At 34.1% G+C, this 20,273-nt stretch overlaps 1 protein-coding gene across 1 annotated transcript; it reads left to right on the top strand.

Annotated features, from left to right (window-relative positions):
* Nucleotides 1–3,615: 3,615 nt before the first annotated feature.
* On the top strand, nucleotides 3,616–5,454 carry LOC126721254 (putative disease resistance RPP13-like protein 1). The gene has a single exon (XM_050424308.1). The coding sequence runs from the start codon at nucleotides 3,616–3,618 to the stop codon at nucleotides 5,452–5,454; it is 1,839 nt and encodes a 612-aa protein (XP_050280265.1).
* Nucleotides 5,455–20,273: the final 14,819 nt, after the last annotated feature.

Genomic DNA, 20,273 nt, shown 5'->3' with positions numbered 1-20,273 from the left:
GTAGCTTCCAACAAGGACCAAAGTCCTTTAATCCTGCCAAATATTTAAAAAAAGAAAAAGAAAAGTAATACATGCTTTGGGTACTTTAAAGTAGCTTCCAACAAGGACCAAAGTCTTCTAAGAATGCCAAATATTTAAAAATAAAAAGAAAAAAAAGAAAAAGAAAAGGTAATTCATGCTATGGGTACTTTTAAAGTGGCTTCCAACGTAGACCATAGTCTTCTAAACAGACCAAATATTTAAAAAATGAAAAAAGAAAAAGAAAAAGTAATACATGCTTTGGATACTAGTTAGTAGTTACAAGTTTTACTAAATACAACTTACAAATTATAAAGAGGCAATTTAAATGTTCATTTATGAGCTGATTGAAAACCATAATCATATTTATTGTGACATCAATTTGTATGTTTGATATGGTACAACTTGTAGTACCTTTAGAGAGTGTTTGGTTAGTCGTAATGTTACATTGCGCTATAATATTATGTTATTGTAATCTTACATTAATGTAATCTCAATACAAAATACAACATTACATTGTTTAGGAAGATGATGAGATTAAGATGATGTGATATATTTTGTAATTTTAAATTATGGAAATGTTAGAAAAAATAAAATAAAGCAAAAATCTTAATGTCACATCATTGTAATGTACATCACATTAATGGCACATCACAGCAAACCAAACACCCTCTTAACATTTTTTGCCAAAATATTATTAAAGCATTTTTTTGGCCGGCAATCAAGGTCATGGCCCCCGGCATAATGACATAAGTAAATAACAAATAGATACTTATGCCATATCCATCCTTATCTCTTTCTAGCATTGATTAAAAATAATAATAAAAAATAAAATAATGTCTCTTAATGAAAGAAATATGGGGACGCTCCTTATGGCTATACCAAGGCCACTTTCTTCTTTCTTACTCTTGCTTTCTAATTTTTTTCTTCCTTTTTCTTATGACTTCACTTGCTCCTCTTCTTTTTCTTCTCCTTCATCGATGCCATTATCTTTATGGCATCCAAAGTTCTGCTTTGCTCCAATTCAAGAATTCATTTTTACTTCTCCATGACAATTCAACTTCATTTGATTGTGATTTTTTTTAAGAAGAATTTCAAGTGTAATTCTATTTCATGGTATTCAATCATATGCCAAGATAGATTCCTGGATAAATGGTACAAATTGTTGTCCATGGAATAGGGTCACGTGTGATAAATGTGACCATCATGTCATTGCACTACAAAAAATAAATAAATAAATAAATAAATAAATACAATATGTATAAAATAAATAAATTACAACTAGTTACGTGTAGAAAATATTAAATTATATGTATAAATAATTTAAAAAATATATATACACACACATTTGGGATCAGGGTGAAAAACTTGTCCCTGTCTTTGGGGTGGAAAAAAATTGTGCAAGAGATGATAGGTTAGGCAGGGCAAGATGTTAATTCCAAGGAAAAAATTGACCTCTACCCTTTTCGGGCAAAATAAATAGCATTCTACTTCTTTTTCCAAACTAATTAGAGAAATATTCCTCTTTTGAAAATCGACTTTCTCAAAATCGAGTTAAAAAAAAAAAAATCTAGAGCCCTATAGTAGTGTTTTAAGGAGCTTATAGTGATGTTTTAATGACCTATAGTGGTGTTTTGTAACTCGATCTCCATGAAGTTGAGTTACATGCAATTTTTTTACCTATAACTCGATTTCATGGAGTTTGAGTTAAAAAACGACACTATAGGTCCTTCAAAATGTCACTATAGGTCTTTTAAAATGTCACTATAGGACTTAACTCGATTTTGAGAAAGTTGATTTTTAAAAGAGGCATTTCCCTAATTAGTTTGGGAAAATAGGTAAAATGCTATTTATTTTGCCCGAAAAGGGCAGAAGCCAATTTTGTCCTTAATTCCAAGTTCCAACCTTAATCCAAGTGCACACTAAATGAAATAATTTGAAACTAAATTGGTTTTAAAAAATACCATTGAATTTGACTGGTGGCCTTCATATTAAATTTAAAATTTTAAAATGTATTTTTTTACATTTTTGTGAAAGAAAATTAATTTTTTCTTCTTACGGTCAGATACAGAAAAAAAAAAAAAAAAAATGTTGTTTCCAAGTTAATTTCTCTATGTTCCATTTACACATATATTCCCTTTTTCTTTTATTACTTACTGAAATATTTTGTTTCAGTGGCAATTTGCAACGGTCACTGTAATGACCAAAAGGCTTAGGTTTAAATTGAAATTGATTTAAAACTTTAGGGTTTAATTAGAATTTTTAAAACTATAAAGTTTAATTTGGAATATACCTTAGAAGTGTAGAGTTGATTTATAACTTGCGAAAGTAGACGGTTTAATATTGAACGTCATTCTTAATGTGGCAAGGGAGAGAGAATAAAAAAACGCTGAAAAGATATTTTAAAATGTATACTTTGCTTCATCAAAAAGAAAATGTATACTTTGCTTAGAAAATTTGTAAAGCAATGTGCGCGTAAAATAATATCTTTTCCACTCCTGCCTAAAACTACTACAAAAGAAACCGGGAACATTCACAAGCGCACTCGCTAAACACTTTATGTTTCTTTCTTGTGTTGTTCAATCCAACTTTACTTTCATTCTCCATTAGCTATGGCTGATACACTACTCATTGATCTCTTCAAGCAATTGGGTTCAATCGCTGTTCAGCTTCCCAAGCAAGAGATCAACTTGCTAGTTGGCGTTGATGAAGAAGTCCAAAAGCTTCAGGACAGGCTCGGAATGATCAAGGCAATGCTGGACGATGCAGAGGAAAGATATGCTGTGAAGCAGCGTACTGAGAAGCTTTGGTTAGAGAAGCTCCAAAATCAGTACTATGAGATGGATGACATCTTGGACACATGGAACACTGCAAGGATCAGAGCAGAGATTGAGAAAGAAGAAGGAAAACCAGCTGATACTAACGCTCCTGTTGTTGTCAAGAAGAAGGTATGCTCCTTCGTTCCATCTCCATCATGTTGTTTTAACCTTCCTCTGCGTGATGATGTTGGTCACATGATAAGAAAACTGAATGAAAAGTTAGATATGATTGTCAAAGACAAAGCCACCTATGGGATTGACTTTAATAGGCAACCTGACGTAGTTGAGCGACCAACAACTACGTCCTTTGTGGATGTGTCCAATATAATTGGCCGTGATATCTATTGGGATGTACTACTAAGAAACCTATTAAGTGTGGGTAGTCTAGAAGAAAGAAATTCTTATTGTGTCATCTCTTTAGTGGGTTTGGGTGGTATTGGAAAAACAACTCTTGCCCAACTAGCCTACAATCATCCTGACGTGCAAGACCATTTTCAAAAAAGAATGTGGGTTTGTGTTTCTGATCCTTTCGATCAGTGCAAGGTTGCCAAAACAATCATTAAGGAGGTTGACCCTGAACATGGACCTCTTGATAATATTGAATTGCAAACTCTCGTGTAAAATTCATGATTTGATTAAGGACGAGAAGTTCTTTCTTGTCTTGGATGACGTGTGGATTGAAGACTCCGAAAAATGGGAGCCATTCAAATCTGCTCTAAAAAATGGTGTCCATGGTAGTAGAATTCTAGCAACCACACGTAATCAAATAGTTGCGAATATGATGGAGAGTGCCCTCACTATAAATTTGGAGGTATTGTCTGATGAAGACTGCTGGTTGATTTTCAGTAAAATAGCATTTTCTAATGAGGAGGAACTTAAGTATCTAGAAGATCTTGGTAGAAAACTAGCAATTAAGTGTAATGGCTTACCGCTCGTTGCAAAGACTCTAGGTAGCCTCATGCATAACAAAAGAAATAGAGAACAATGGAATAAGATTTTAGATAGTCATATGTGGGAATTAGAAGATATTGAAAAAGGCCTTTTGGCACCATTGTTATTAAGTTATTATGAACTACCCTCAACAATGAGACGTTGTTTCTCATATTGTGCTATCTTTTCAAAAGATTATCTCTTTTCTAGAGATAAATTGGTCCTCCATTGGATGGCACAAGGATATGTTGAGTCAAAGGCAAATATGGAGATGGAAGTCATAGCGGAAGAATACTTTGAAAAGTTAGCCATGTGTTCTTTCATCCAAGATTTCGAGAGACATGAAAATAGTGATGGCAAGATAATAAGTTGCAAAATGCATGATATAGTGCATGACTTTGCCCAATTAATGGCAAAAAATGATTCCTTTGAAATTGACGGTGGTAAGAAGTTGGAGAGAGATTGGCAAAGTGCTCATCATTTACATTTAAAAATTTCAAAAGAAATGCAATGCCTCGAATTCATCTATCATGCAATAAATCTATGCACTCTCTTTCTTCTTTCGCATGAAAGGGATTATGAGTTTGAGATGCTCCTATCGAACTCATTCCATCATTTTAGATGTTTACGAACATTAATTTTGGATTGTCCAATTGAGAAACTTCCAGATACAGTGGAAAATTTGATACATTTAAGGTGTCTTCATATGTCTGAGAATGTTTATATAAAAGAATTGCCTGAAACCCTGTGTAATCTCTATAATTTACAAACTTTGTATATCGAGAACAGTTATGGTTTAAAGAAATTACCACAGGGGATGAGTAAACTAATTAACTTAAGACATCTTATATTTGATGAAAATAGTCATTTGGTATTTCCAAAAGGGGTTGGGAAATTAATTGATCTTGGAACATTGTGGGTATTCAACATAGGTGATAAGGATGATAGAGAAGGATGTAAATTTGGAGAATTAAAAAATTTGAATCAGCTTCGAGGGACTCTTAGAATAAATGGGTTGGAAAATGTGGTAGATGTAGGTGAGGTTCAGAACGCACAATTGAAGAAGAAAATACATCTCCGTGGTTTAGTGCTATGGTTTAGCCCTCTAGATTCACTCGAAGATGAAGAGGATATAAGAAGAATGGAGAATGACATATTAGTATTGAATGCCTTAGAGCCACCTCCACACTTGCAAGATTTAGAAATTGGAGGCTACATGGGCAACATAATTTATCCTAATTGGATGATGTCATGTACCACACTGAAAAGGCTTCAACTTCTAAGGTGCGTAAAGTTAGAGCATTTGCCTTCTTTGGGGCAGTTGCCATTCCTTGAAGTATTAAAGATATCGTGGCTTCTTAATGTGAAGAAGGTGGGAGATGAATTTCTGGGAATAGAAGATTCCAAAAACAAGAAAGACTACTGGGAAGAATGGATTGGGATGGGAGAAACGGGAGAAGAAGAAGAAGAAAAGGATAATGGTATTGTTACAAATCCGATATTAATAAAAATAATGCCACGTCTTCAGTCCTTGAAAATTTTTAGATGTTATGGGCTAAAGTCTCTGCCAAACTACTTGAAGAATTCTGGGATTGAGCTCAAAGAACGTTACCAAAAAGGGTCCAGAGAGTATTGGCACTTCCCAAACATCATATTGATTGGAAGTAATGGCACGTCTTCACATTGATTCAAACAGTCTTTCAGAGGTAACTCTCCTTCTTTTCTTTCTTCTTCTTCTTTTATTTAATTTTTGCATTGCAAATATATCAATTAAATATAAATATATGTATTGGATTGTGCAAACAGTTGGAAGTTTAGTTTACTCTAACTCTCTTCCACTCAATGCCAACTTCTACATGTGCATTTATTTATTTATTAAATATATCAATTTAATATATCAGTACATGGGTTTTTATTAAATTTTATATTTCTTGTTAATTTTTTGGTTTAATATTATATGGGTTCATTGTGGGTTTTAATTTGTTGATTTTCAATATTTTAAACTAAATCTAACATAACTCGTTACTCATAAGCTTTTCTATTGGACGTGCATGTAGACTGTTGGTAATCAACACTATGAATTTGGACCACAAATCAATGACAAAGATGATGTTGGGGCTAGCTCGGCCAAGTGTGTGGTGGATGAACGAGTGGAAGTAGACAATGATGAGGGTCTAGAGATCTGTGAAGTAGACAGATAATAAGAGCAAGGTATTGAAGTGGACAAGATTTTTGAAGACCATAAAGGAGGAGGTAAGTAATAATTATATAGTCGTTCATCAAAAAAGAAAAATGAAAAATAATAATGATGTAGTCATTAAAACTATAGTAACTGTTTATTGATTGGTTTTATTGAATTTTTGTGTGTGCGTGTGTGATCATGCTTTAGCCACAAGTAAAATTTGTTTGACTGATGATGGTGAGAGAGAAGAAGGATATCAAGCCTCTATTATAAATCACATACACACTCCCACCAAACATTCTATCTCCTATGCCCACTACTTGCAAATCTAAAATACATTTTCTTCTTTCTAAGTATTCATAAACTGATTTTCTTTTTAAAAAATTTTGATCATGACCCTCTTTGGTCTAATTGGTTATAAATAAGAGTGTTTTGATTTTTGGGCATGTAATTCCACATTAACTAGTAACCAGTAAGTGTTATGCTTATATTTGATTCCTCTTATTCATTTATGTCTTAATATGATATATCAAGATGGATCTTGCAGATTTCATTGATTTTGGGGATTTGGACTAATCTGACATAACTCATTATATGTTGTTCTTTTGGGCATGTAGCTGGTGGATGACCTGGTTTTTTTGAGTAATCATTGTGAGAGAGGAGGAATTTAAAAGCCTTTTTTGTGGATGTTTGAGGGTGGTTTTGGCCCTCTCTCTTTTGCTTCATTTGTCCACTCTTGCCTCTGAATCAAAACAAATAAACCCTCCCTCCAACCATCTCCCTTGCAACACTCTTCAGGTATTTGATCTAATCCTAATTTCAAGTCCATGTTTTCATCACACCCAGCATATTACTTGATCATGGCGGAAGAGCTTGGCATGAAGACCATAAATATTAATGACAACATCAAGTCCCTAAAATACTGTTGTTAATTTAAACCCATATTTTAAACTTAATGGTTGTCAATTCAATTTTTTAGCTCTGGAGGCTTTTAGCTATATGATGACATGTGAAATTACAATACCTGTTGGTGTATCTGGTGCACTTTTTGTACTATTGGGAGCCATGGTTTCTAAGCTTTTCACTAATTGGACAATCTATGCAAATGAGGTAACATTTTTTTTTTTAATAAGTAAATAATGTAACATTTTATTTTTGCTCTTTATGTCTTTGGCTAGTAATAGTGATGACTCAAAGCTGAGGTTTTATTAAATTAACCTAAACTTATATACTCTTAATTTGTGTGAATAGGTCTTTTCTTCTAAATATTTAGTGTGCAACACTTGTAACTCTCATGCTCATTATAGCCAAAAATTTCCCCTCGGATTTCTACCTCATGTGGACAAAGCAGCTCATATTGAAGAATTCCTGACAGGATTTCCCCTTGGCTTAGATATGTAATACACAAAAAAATTCCTCCAAGATAAGAAATAAGGCAGAAATCCAGACATAAGTGTTATCAATACCTTTTATAACATTAATGCTTTAGTACTCTTAATTCATGAGTAATTAACTTGAACTTTCTCAGCATTCAAACACCATAAATATTTAAAACTTAATAGTTGTCAATTCAATTTTTTAATGAAGATGTTGTATAGGTGAAGTGAATGTTGATTCTTTTTGAATTAATCTCTTAATTTTGTGATTTTGTTGGTAAAACTAAGCACATATTACTGAACAGAATGATTATCCCAAATCTATTCAATAAAACAATTCTATCACTATTTCTTTGTGCCCAACTGCAATGAACTTATGAGTTTGTCTATAACACCTGGCTAGTACACAAATTCTATAACACTTAACACCCTGCTAGTTTATAAAATCTTTAACACTACATGGGAATGATATATTGGTGTTTTTGACTAGAGAAGATTTTGAACTTGAAGGGAAGGTTTTGATGGAGTATGGGAGTGGGATTTGCCCATTACAAACTAGCCCTGTATTGAGCAGCAAGCAAACTGTTTGAACCTAGTCCAAACAGGTTAAGGAAAGATGTGTTGGCCAAGGATGAATCAGAAAGTTAGAAACCTCTTTGGCTATTAATGGTACTATAAAGTTGTTCTATGGTATTTAAATCTTTCAGTTGTAACTTTTTCCATAGTTCTCTTTGGCCTTGTATACTTATAAATTACTCCACAATTTTCTTTGGCCTTGTATACTTATAAGTTATATTGAACAAATGTCAGGAATCCTTACTTGACCATCATTCGTCAGTCCAGGGTGTTACATGGGGCACAACCATCTGGCAGCTAAGAACCTAGTCAATTAGAATTCTCATTAATGGTCTTACATCTTTCTAACACATTTCTCTTCCATAAATATGTTAGAACTTAAAGTAGCTTCATCTAAATCTTGTGGCTAAATTAAATTCATACAAGATTTATAGCATTGTATGCTAATTTTGATTAGGACTTGTGCTTGAAGGAGCTAGTAGAGAATTTGGAAATAAGCTACCATAGGATGTAAGTCTATGTATCTTAAAAATCAAGGTATGGATGTTAGGGTGTATTCTCTTGCTTTGTTGCTAAATGTGTTGTTTGTCATGCCTAGCAATTGTGAGCAGATCACCTTTGAAAGTTAGTATAGGAAGAATTTGAAGAGAAGCATTTGTGTAGTAACTAATACAACTTTAAGGCTTGGCTTTGTAGTTGGCAATATGCATACTTGTAAGTACTTCAATGACTGGTTGTCAGGTTTATCATTATAGGAACCGGTTGAGGTTTCAAACGTAACAGAAAAATTTGTTTGTACAAGTGTATGCTTTTGTTAAATTTCAATTTTCTGATCATTAATCACCTCAGTTAACATTGCAGGTGAAAGAAGTGCTAGAGTGTTAATAATTTCAATCTGCCAATGGTATATGAATGCTTTTGTTCATCATCACTTGGTGATTCTCCAAACAGCTTTGAAGGCTTTTAGCTATATGATGACATGTGAAATTACAATATTAGTTGGCGCATCTGGTGCACTTAGTGTACTATTGGGAGCCATGGTTTCTAAGCTTTTCACTAATTGGAAAATCTAAGCAAATAAGGTAACATTTCCTTTTTGCTATTTATGTCTTTGGCTAGTAATAGTGACAGACTGAAACTTAAAGCTTTGGTTTTATTTGATTACCTGAAACTTATATACTCTTAATTTGTGAGAATAGTCCTTGGCTCCTAAATATTTTGCGTGCAGCACTTGTAACTCTCGTGCTCATTATAGCCATAAATTTGCCCCTTGGATTTCTACCACATGTGGACAATTCAGCTCATATTGAAGGATTCTTGTCAGGATTTCCAACTGGCTTGGATGTGTAAGCCACAAATAAATTCCTTCAGTATAGGAAATAAAGCAGAAATCCAAGCACAAGTGTTATCAATTCCTTTATAGGATTACAGCTTTAGTCCTTTCAGTTCTTGGGTAATTAACTTTAACTCTCTCTGCATTCTTAACTTCTAGTTTAAGTATCTACCATGGAAATGTGATCCAGCCCTGACTAACCTTTTTCTTTTCTTTAGTTTTGTCATCCTCGACGAAATTGGCAGATATGCATATGGATGCATTGAGCTATTTAATGGTTAGAAGCCACATAGCCATATGGTCTAGCTTTCTGGAGCATCAATCAACAGAATGATTATGTCAGTCTTTTTGCCTATTCTTCAAGCTTTACATGTATAACAAAACTATTATTGTATGTATGCTTACTGTGACAAAGGATTTTGGCAGTTTACACCTCCCATTGTCGGCTTTTGCTTGCAGTTTTTGTTGCTGTTTCTTTTATGCTCATGGCCTGGGTCTTTAAACACTAGTATTGAACAAATGCATTGTACAAACACTTGGGATTGAAATAGTAAAGCAACACATCAAAATATATAAAGGAAAATCCAATTAGGGATTGTACATTTTATTTAAATATTTTATTCCAATCTCATAGTATTTTTCACATGCATCATTTTCATTCCTAAGATCCATTTTATTTCTAAAAAAATTAATGCAACACAAGGAGTGACATTAATCTACCGCAATATATAGGCACACCTTGAAAATTTCTTAAAACTCTTTCAAATTCCTAAAGTCTATAGTTGCTTCAATTAGGCACACCTTGTACATGTGTTAATGGTCTATTTTTAGATTTCTACAGCCTATTGTTTCCATGCTCTAGAAACCTTAAGATTCCAAAGATTTTCAATCTGATTACTCAATAGGGAATAATATTCATTTTATAGCCCATTCAAAATCTACACAATACAGACTTAATTAATGCAGTAGTCTTCTAATCATAAGTAAAACTTGACATCAAAACAAAACCATTAGTAGATAAAGTTAATTACAAGTGAAACCATTAGTATAGAAAAGGTAACGTATCTTTTTCCACTTTATGAAAAAAAGTCTAACAAGATACATTGCTAAATTTAACATAGAACTGTCTGTTTCACATGGAACAATAACTCGCTAGTACTAAAATTCTAGAACACTTAATGCCCTGCTAGTTTATAAATTTTTTAACACTACATGGGGATGATATATTGGTGTTTTTGACTAGAGAGGATGTTGAACTTGTAGGGTAGGTTTTGATGGAGTATGGGAGTGGGATTTGTCTGGGTTGGTGATTTGCATATTACAAGCCAACCTACTATTGAGCAACAAGCAGACTGTTTGAATCTAGTACAAAGAGTTTGGGAAAGATGTGTTGGCCAAGGATGGAGCAGAAAATCAAAAACCCGATTGGCTATTAATGGTAGTATAAAGTTTGTTCTTTAATATTTAAATCTTTCAGTTGTAACTCTGTCCACCTTTCTCTATGGCCTTGTATACTTATAAGTTATATCTGAAAACCTTAAATTACCATCATTGGTCAATCCAGGGTGCTACGCGGGGCATAGCCATCTGGCACCTAAGAACCAAGTTAATTAGTATTATCATTAATGGTCTTATATCTTTCCGACACATTTCTCTTCAATTGATGTTTCTTGATCAAATCAGCCAATTTATAAAGAGAAGTTAAATTAGCTTCACCTAAATTTTGTGGCTGAATTAAATTCATGCAGGATTTATAGCATTGTATGCTAATTTTGATGAGGACTTGTGCTTGATTCCAATATGCTAATATGGTAGCAATTGGATGTTAGCCAATTGGGCTGATGGTTGGGAGATGAAGAGTTGAGAGAAGGTGGAAAGACAATGGATGAGAAAACCCTTCACAAACAAGTACGGAAAAAAAAATAAAGGTTAACAATGATAGGATCTAACATGCTGAATTAATGAACGATGTCTTGAAGAGAGTCTTTTGTGACAGCTCTGTGTGGAAATTGTAGAAAGGATATGCTACTTGCCAGAACCTCATACTCTCCCGCATAAGGTCTCCGCTTTTATATATATTGATTGATTGATTTGACACAATTAGACAAAACCCAGTTGGCTACTGCCATTAATTTGCTAATTGTCACTTTATTATGGTTTTTTAAGGAAGTTTTAGGAAAATGAAATGTGAATATATCAAACACTCATTTTAGGAATTTCGATTTTAGATTGTAGAATTGATTTGTCATTTGTATGTGTTATCTATTGCTTTGAATATATGTACTTAAGATTTGATATACTAATCAATCAATATCTATATCTATACAACATTTTCAGACCTAGACCGTTCATTGAACCGTAAAAGAGAGAGGTTCAAGGTTTTTAAGTTCGAACTGAGGTTGAACTGGGGTCGAATTGTGATGACTCCATAATTAATTTAATAATTATTTAAATATAAATAAATATATTAAATTAGTATAAATAGAAAAATTAAATTAAATGACCCAATTAAATATAGAAATCTATCTTTCAAATATATTTTTTATATCATAACTTTCATAGGACAAATAAGAAATATCATATCCTAAGCATACATAGATATAATATTTATTTATTTATTTATATGTTGATTAGTTAAACTCGTGATAGTAATATTGTAATAATATAGGAATTAGAAGGACACTTACTAATTTTAAATTAAAATAATTATTTAATAATTATTATGTACTTAATTGTATCTGTTGACTCACTATTTTTCCTCTACCATTCAAACTTTGCTACATTATAATTGTGACAAAAAAGTTGTGAAATATTTTGTAACACTATTTTTTCATTAAAAAAAAATTGTAAATATTAACTAAAAGTACTTATAATATTTTATTTGTTACTTATCAATCCATCAATAGTCACATCACGGGCTCAAAGCTGCAAATCTAATGGCTGAAACATTTTACTAATTTCAAAAATCAAAAGTTTTCTTCTTCCCCAATGCCAAGTCACGTGATCCAATGCCAAGTCACATGAAGGGGCTTTGGAAACATAAAAAAGAATTCAAAACAAACCCAAACAAAGAGAAGGTGAGAAAGCACAGCAATGGAGACAGAATGAAGAAAGAGAAGAAGGAGGAAAAGAAGAAAGAAGAAAGAAGAAAGAAGAAGAAATAGAAGTAGAAGACAAAGATGAAAGCTGTGATTGGCGATCTGTGCTAGGTTGCTAACTTGCTGTTTCAACTTCACACAACCCTTACTTTGTCATCTTCTTCTTCTCAGTTTTTTTTTTTCCTCACAAATCTTTTGGTTCCAGATCTGGAAAAAGTCTAATGCATGCTGGCCAAGCGGTCTGATCATAATTCCAGAATTTAAAGCTTTTTTTTTTTTTTTTTTTTTTTTAGGTTCAGATTCAAAGGGAAGTAGGGAACCGTGAGAAGCAGTCTGATCACAGTTCTCAGAACCGTGAGGTCCAATCGCGGTTTGCACGGGTCCTTGCTTTTTTCCCATAAAGTGGTTATTAAGGCTAAAAGAACCACAAAAATGAGCGGTTCAAGGTTTTCCCTGTTGGACCGTACGGTCCGATCTGGGTTTCAAAACTGTGTATCTATACAAAAGCTATCTTTTGGTACTTTCAAAATTTGAATTCTTCGCTTACAATTGGTTGAGTTAAGATTGTGAGATTTTTATTTTTTTTATTTTTATTTGTTTTGCTATTTTCTTTTATAGATTTTGTTATTGTGTATATTGATTTCCAAAGGACGCTAAAAATCTAGAATGAGAAGTCAATAATTGTTTATTATAGTATAAAAGTCTCATTGTCAATGTCATTTTTAAAAGTTTTTTTGTTCTTAACATGTGGATTGAGTAGACTGGACTTTTCAAAATGAAACAAAGCCAAACCTACTGTAAATCTTAAATTTGAATTACAAGGATCAAGTAATTATATCATCTTGTGGAGGTGATTTAGACAATGGCAATTGAATTTGTAGAGGAAAATTGACTCCACTATTCAATCCTCATTGTTTAGATTCCAAGCTTCTTCCTAGAGTGAATCTCTTGATATTTCAAGAAAGAAATACATACTGACTTTTTTCCTACAATAAATTGAGTTTTAGTTTAATGGTCATTGTCAATACCTCGCAGCGACACGGGTGACTGGGATGAGTCGATTTTAACCTATTATTCACCAAAGGTAAGTGAAGATACCACCAATAATCCTTGAATTTTTTCTAAGGTGTGATTGGTCACTTGACTTTCTTTGATTTTATTACCAATCTTAGGCTAAGAAAAATGGTCGTTTTTCCTAATCTAATGTGGATGGTAAAAAATCTTGATTCTTGAGTTTGGAAGTTTGGTTACATGCGGGGAATGTGTTAGAATCCCTACAACGCCTGTCTGAATATACTCCTTTGTTTTGGTAAAATCTTAATTTTTCAGACATTGATAGTTAAAAACAAGCTATTGGCGTTAGCTTTCAGAGCTTCAAAAGAATTGGGCTTTGAGGGTTGATTTTGGAAGGGGTGTGGTCTCTTATCAATGCTTTGCTAGCACATTTGGAATTGTTGCCAAATTTCCAGGACAAAAATCTGGCAACATCTTGCCTTATTTTCATGGCGAAAACGATGTAGTATTTCGCCTTAGTGCATTATAGCACACAAAACACTATCCTTATCAAGCTTTCACGGTGAGAATACAGCAAAAAAGGTGCCCCATTTTCATGGCAAAAATCAGGCAGAGTTTCACATTTGGTGCGTTATGGCGCATCAGCAAAGTTTCGTGCCTGTGTCTATGGTGTGCGTCAGCATGTTCGTGCTAAGGCGAGCCGAAGCTCACCAATTGCAAGTTAAATTAAATTCAAATTATTTTCTTTAATTTATTGAGAAACAAATAATTCTTTAGACTAATTTTCTTTAATTTATTGTTCTCACTCTAATTTCCAAGATAAAGTTTCTTCTCTTCAATTAGTTTTATCTTGACCACTTTCCTTAAAGAAAAGAGACTAATATTTTATTGACCTGTATATTTCCAAAATATGCATGGAAGATAACATAATTTAATATGTCTTAATTTCTCGGTGATAAAAAGTCAAGTGGCGCAACTTATGTAGTTAAGTGGTGCAAAGAGGCGCGGTCAACAAAATGTCAAATGTTTTAACTAATAGTTAATATATATATATATATATATATATATATATATATATATATACATACACACTCATTTTAATATGTCTTAATTTCTCGATAATACAGATGAATTTTAAAATTAATGGCCCTTTTGTTGTCATATGTGATTGTGTTGCTTTTCCTTAATGATAAAAGGTTCAAAAAAAAAAAAAAAGGATTAGTCTATAATGTGGCATAATAATAGAATTTATCTTTAGATTTGATGCAGATACTATCTTATTTGATAGTATCTCATAATAATATGAAAAATAAAATGAAAATAAAAGTACGAAAATATTGTGCTCCCAATGCTGCAATCAAAGGTATGTGCTCCCCATGCTTGCAATAAAATGGTTAGGTATAAGAAAAAAATATTGATACATGCGTCACAATTATATAAGTATTCTTGGAGCAGTGTTTTGTGCTCTCACATAGGGAGTATGCCCAATAGTTAGTAAGACCCATATGTGGGGTCCAAATTGTAAGACCACCACACACACTCTTGTGAAGTGATAATCATGCCAAATGTGTGTGGTGGTGTCTGTTAAACCTTTTAATAGGCTAACAATTTGGACGTTTGACATTGTGGACACAAGGGGTCTCGGAGTAGCCACCTAGTTATATGGTCTAGGAACCATGAATATCGCAACCTTTCGAGGAAGGATCTTTGATCTTAATACTAGAGTATGGGTTCAGAGTTTAGGTATGCTATTGGGAAGGTGTTAGGCAACTAAGTTCGCCCAACCCTAAGGTTGGCCTCCCATCGTTGTGTCTCATGTCTTAACCCTATTAAAAACTAATTCAACACTTGTATCCTAACTCACACACACACTAGCATGCATCTAACATACAACATGGCATCTTTATCCCAAAACAACACTTATCATCCTAAAGCAAGAGAGAGCCACACCACACACATATACAAACCCTAGCATGTTATCATCATACATATCATCCACCTAACATTCATCATATCATATATCTCATCCAAGGCAGCAACATGTAATTGTCAAAGAATCACATTGGGAACATGAAAATCATTAAGAACACATTGTTTGACCAAACTCATTCATGCTCATCATCAAACCATGTTTATCAAACAATATGCATGTACATGTAAATGCATAACTTACCTTTACTTACCTCATTGCATCATAGCACCTATGGCATTCATGAATGGACATGTGAATGAATGGCATGGTACTAAAAAGGACAAACCCTAATCTAGCATACAATGACAAACAAACATGTGAACAACAGAAAAAGAAACTCAAAAGCATATAAGAAGGTTAAAACAGAGGCATATTAGGTAAAATAAGCAAAGCCGAAGAAACAAGGAAATCAAAGTTTAGGGCTTCTAGGCATGAGTATGTGTGCACATACATAGGCTTGCATACGCAAGCCAGTTGTATGCATACGCATCCTTTGAGCTTGCGTGTGCATACAAAAGTATGTGTACGCAGACATGCCTAAATCCTAACCTAGAAAATAGACAAGCAGAAAAATAGAGCAAGACTTAAAAGCTTAAATCTAACATCCTAACATGCTTAAAAAAAATAAAGAAGGCATAAAACTAACCTAAACAAACATATATAAATATAAACTAAGCAAAGAAACAAATTAAAAAACAGCAAGAAAAAGAAAGAGTTGAAGCTTAATACCTTAAAAAGGAGTTCCCAAGCTTTGATTTTAATCATTCCCCTTAGTCAAATCTATCACAGTCAATAAACATGTGATAGTAATCTTAAACTCAAAGGATTAGGGCTAGAAAAGGTCTCAATCAAATAAAATTGACTTAAGGATGTTTTGTAAAAAACTTCTTTTTGATTCACTATTTTCTAGTGAATCTTAGGTTTTTTCCTTGGGATTTCTATGTGTTTTGAAAATGTACCATGTAAGGCTTTTTGTAGTGGAAAAAATGGGGTTTGGAATAGCTTTTAGACGATGTAGGATTCATTCCAAACCTCATCCATTATTGCAGAAAACTTGCCTTTTTAATACTTCTGAAACCCTAGTTGCGTACGTAGGAATGTGCCTACGTACGCATGCTTTGGCCCCTGTATGCAGGCTGCTGCCCATGTACGTGGGCTGAGGGCCACTTTGGTCATTTTATTTCCAAAAATAGATTTTTGCTCATTTTAAATGTTATATTTTCCATTTTTACACTCCTTAAGTCAATTTGATATTTGATTGGCTCTAAACTGGCCTTAGGCCTTAGAGTTTGAGCATCATTGGGGAACGGGGGCCTGAGTCGTAAAGGGTACAAAATGAGGTGTCTACACACATTATATCAAATTTCAAAGATTTTTAAATTGAAAAATTTTCAGTTGTTATGTTTGAGATAGTTCACAATTCTTCTATAAAATTTGAAACCAAACAATTTTCCCCTATATATTTTGAAAATGAGCAAATAGCTCCATTACCGAGTACATACCACCATTACATTAATCTTGGTTAAACCTAATGTAATCTTTTTATTCTTAAAATATTCTATTTTGTTATGTCTAAAATACCCCCACTAATTATAAAAATACTAGGAGTGGAATGGAATAAAGGAAGATCAACATGGTCAGGTTCCGCAGAATTAGGTGCTGCATTATGTGCTGCACTAGGTGATGCACTAGGGGCTGCACCATGTGCTGCACTAGATGCTGCATTGGGTGATGCAAGAGGTGCTGCACCATGGGCTACACCAAGTGCTTCACCATGTGTTGCACCAGGTGCTGCACTAGGTGCTGCACTGGGAGCTACATCAGGTGCTGCACTGGATACTACACCAGGTGTTACTGGTGCTGCATTAGATGGTGCAATAGGCATGGTGTTGGGATCAATTGAAATAGAGGAGGGAAAGTTATTAATACCAACAGATTGAGAGGAATCTGAAGTGCAATGAGGAAAAATGAAATCATCTAAATAGGAAGTGAAAGGTTGTGACGAAAGAGCATAAGGGAATATATGCTCATAAAAGATAATGTTTCCTGAGATATGAACACAATTGGAAGTTAGATCAAGTACCTTGTAGCCCTTAATGCCTTGGGGATAGCCTAAGAATACACACTTCCTAGCTCTAGGTGCAAATTTGTCTCTATTATGAGGTAAGGTTGAAATAAAACACAAAAAACCAAAACATTTGAGATGATTATAAGATGGTTTAGATTTGAAGAGAAGTTCATAAGGACTTTTTTTACCTAAAGACTTGGAAGGAAGCCTATTAATAAGGTAAGCAACAGTTAAAATGCAATCTCCCCAAAAACATAAAGGAAGTTGAGATTGGAGCCTTAAAGCTCTCATAACATTGAGGAGATGTTGATGTTTTCTCTCAACAATAGCATTTTGTTGAGGGGTATCAACATAGCTCAACTGATGCAAAATGCCATTTGATTGAAAGAAATCTTTGAGATAAAACTCAGTTCCATTATCACTTCTTATGGTTTTTATTTTGCAATTAAGTTGAGTGGACACCATAGTTGCAAATTGTGGAAGATACACTTGTATTTCAGACTTATGTTTAAGCAAATATACCCAAGTGCATCTAGTAAAGTCATCCACAATTGTTAAGAAAAATCTAAAACCATCAACAGTGCTTGTAGCAAATGGACCCCAAAGATCATAATGAAGTAAATCAAAAGGATTAGTTGAAACATGAGTGCTAGCTGTAAAAGGAAGTTTCTTCTGTTTTGAAAAATGACAAATATCACAGCAAGAAGCAGTTTTATTGATATTAACATCATGTACAAGTTGCTTCAACAATTGGAGTTTGGAATGAGATGGGTGTCCTAATCTACTATGCCATAAAGCTGATGAAGTAATGGAAGAGACAAAAGCAGCAAAAACAGATGCAGAAGACCTACAATCTGAATCTTGTAGCAAAAATAGGCCATTGTGTGCTTTACCCAGACCAATCGTGCTCCGTTGAACAAGGCCCTGAATAAAACAACAATAACCAAGAAAAATGAGACAACAGCAAAGTGTTTTTGTGAGTTTGTTGACAGAAATCAAGTTGAATGTAAAAGAGGGCACACACAAGACATTAGTTAAAATCAAAGTAGAAGAAATATGCACTATACCTATGTGTGTGACTAAGGCCTGTTCCCCATTTGACAAATAGACAAAGGTATGAACTATGGAGGTAATGGAAGTCAATTGAGCAATAGAATGAACCATGTGGTCTGTTGCTTCAGTATCAATGAACCAAGTATTGGATTTATAAGCTTGCCTATCAACTACTTGAGCAGCAAAGATAGAATGAGAAAGATTAGGTGGAATTCAAAGGGAATTGCCTAAAAAATTTGATGTAGTAGAAGGAGAAGATGATGTGGAAGGTAAAAAATGTGGAATGGAAGGGTAGGAAGTCATGACAGTAGCAGCTTGGTGGCCAGTCTGGGCATCATTGCTTGATCCAGTAGCCATATGGCATTTCAGAAAATTCAGAAATTGCTCACATTGAGCCTGTGACAGTGGTAACTATGGACTAGCTTGCACAAAAGAACCTCCACCAGAGTGACCAATATGGTTTTGTGAGGCCAAATCTGATTGAACACCAGCACCTTGCAAAGCTCCTCTACCCAAAAAACCAGGATGCACACCACCAGGTAGAAAACCAGAATGCATGTTTGGATCAAATCCACAACTACCTGTGGTCTGCATTGAAGCAACCTGATTTGCCATAGCCTTGTTACCTCCTTTTGGCTTGTAACCGGGGGGGGGGGGGGGTAACCATGGAGCTTATAGCATTTATCAGCTATATGTCCAATAAAGCCACAGTAATTGCACACGGGCCTATCTTTCTTGCCATTACTACCTTTACCTCCATTCTTTTGTCCTTGATGACTAATAAAACCTCTGCTATTGTTCACATACATAGCAGCAGAATCACCTGACTGAATCAAGTTAAAACTTTGACCAATGTTTCTCCTCTTCTCCTCTTGCAAGATCAGAGAGCACACTTTGCCAAGAGAGGGCAAAGGTTCAATCAGCAATATCTAACTTATAACATGGCCATAACCATCATTCAGTCCCATCAAAAACCTAAAAACATGCTCCTTATGATGAGCACTCAGTTAAGAAGACTTAGAACCACAAGTACAAGCACATGTACAAATTGTAAAAGGCTGGTAATTAGCATACTCATCCCACAAGGTCTTGAATTTTGTAAAGTAAGAACTTACTGAAAGTGATCCTTGTACAAGATGTGCAATTTCCTTCCCAAGCTCAAAAGATCTCGGAGTATTACCCTGAGATAGCCTATCTTTGAGATCAATCCACAAGTCTCTGGCATTGTTGATGTACATGACACTAGCTTTCAAATCCAGACTGAGTGAATTAGTTAACCAAGAAAGGACCGTGGTATTGCATCTACTCCAAGAATTATACAATGAAGAAGATGAATCAGGCTCAACAATCGATCCATCCACAAAACCAAACTTGTTTATGGAACTGAGAGCCAGAAACACAGATCGCGCCCAACTCATGTAGTTCTCTAGACCAATGAGTGGTTGCGATGTAAGCATGAGACTTGGATTTTCATTCGCAGGAAGAAAAAATGGATTATTTGCATATTCATCTGCTATCGTTGCACTTGAAGCAGGTATTGAATGTGCAAATTGAGATTGAGTGTTGGTTGTGGAATCGGAAGCCATAGATGAGAAAAGAAAAGGAAAAAACGAAGCACTAAATTCTATTTGGGACCTAAGAAAATGAAGAGGAAATCTCAGAAAACTTGCTCTGATACCATATTAGAAACAGAATAAAAGAGAGAGAGAAAATGAAAACTGAATTTACTCTCTGATTGATGATAATGAAAAGTGATTACAAAATAATTATCACCTATGCTTTTATACACGAAAACAGAGGCTAACAAATTTTCCCTCCAAAACTAACTGACTAA

The sequence above is a fragment of the Quercus robur genome, chromosome 4 (genome assembly GCF_932294415.1).
Source record: "Quercus robur chromosome 4, dhQueRobu3.1, whole genome shotgun sequence".
NCBI lineage: Eukaryota > Viridiplantae > Streptophyta > Magnoliopsida > Fagales > Fagaceae > Quercus > Quercus robur.
The sequence above is the reverse complement of the archived record's forward strand: the minus strand, read 5'-3'. Positions and strand labels throughout refer to the sequence as shown.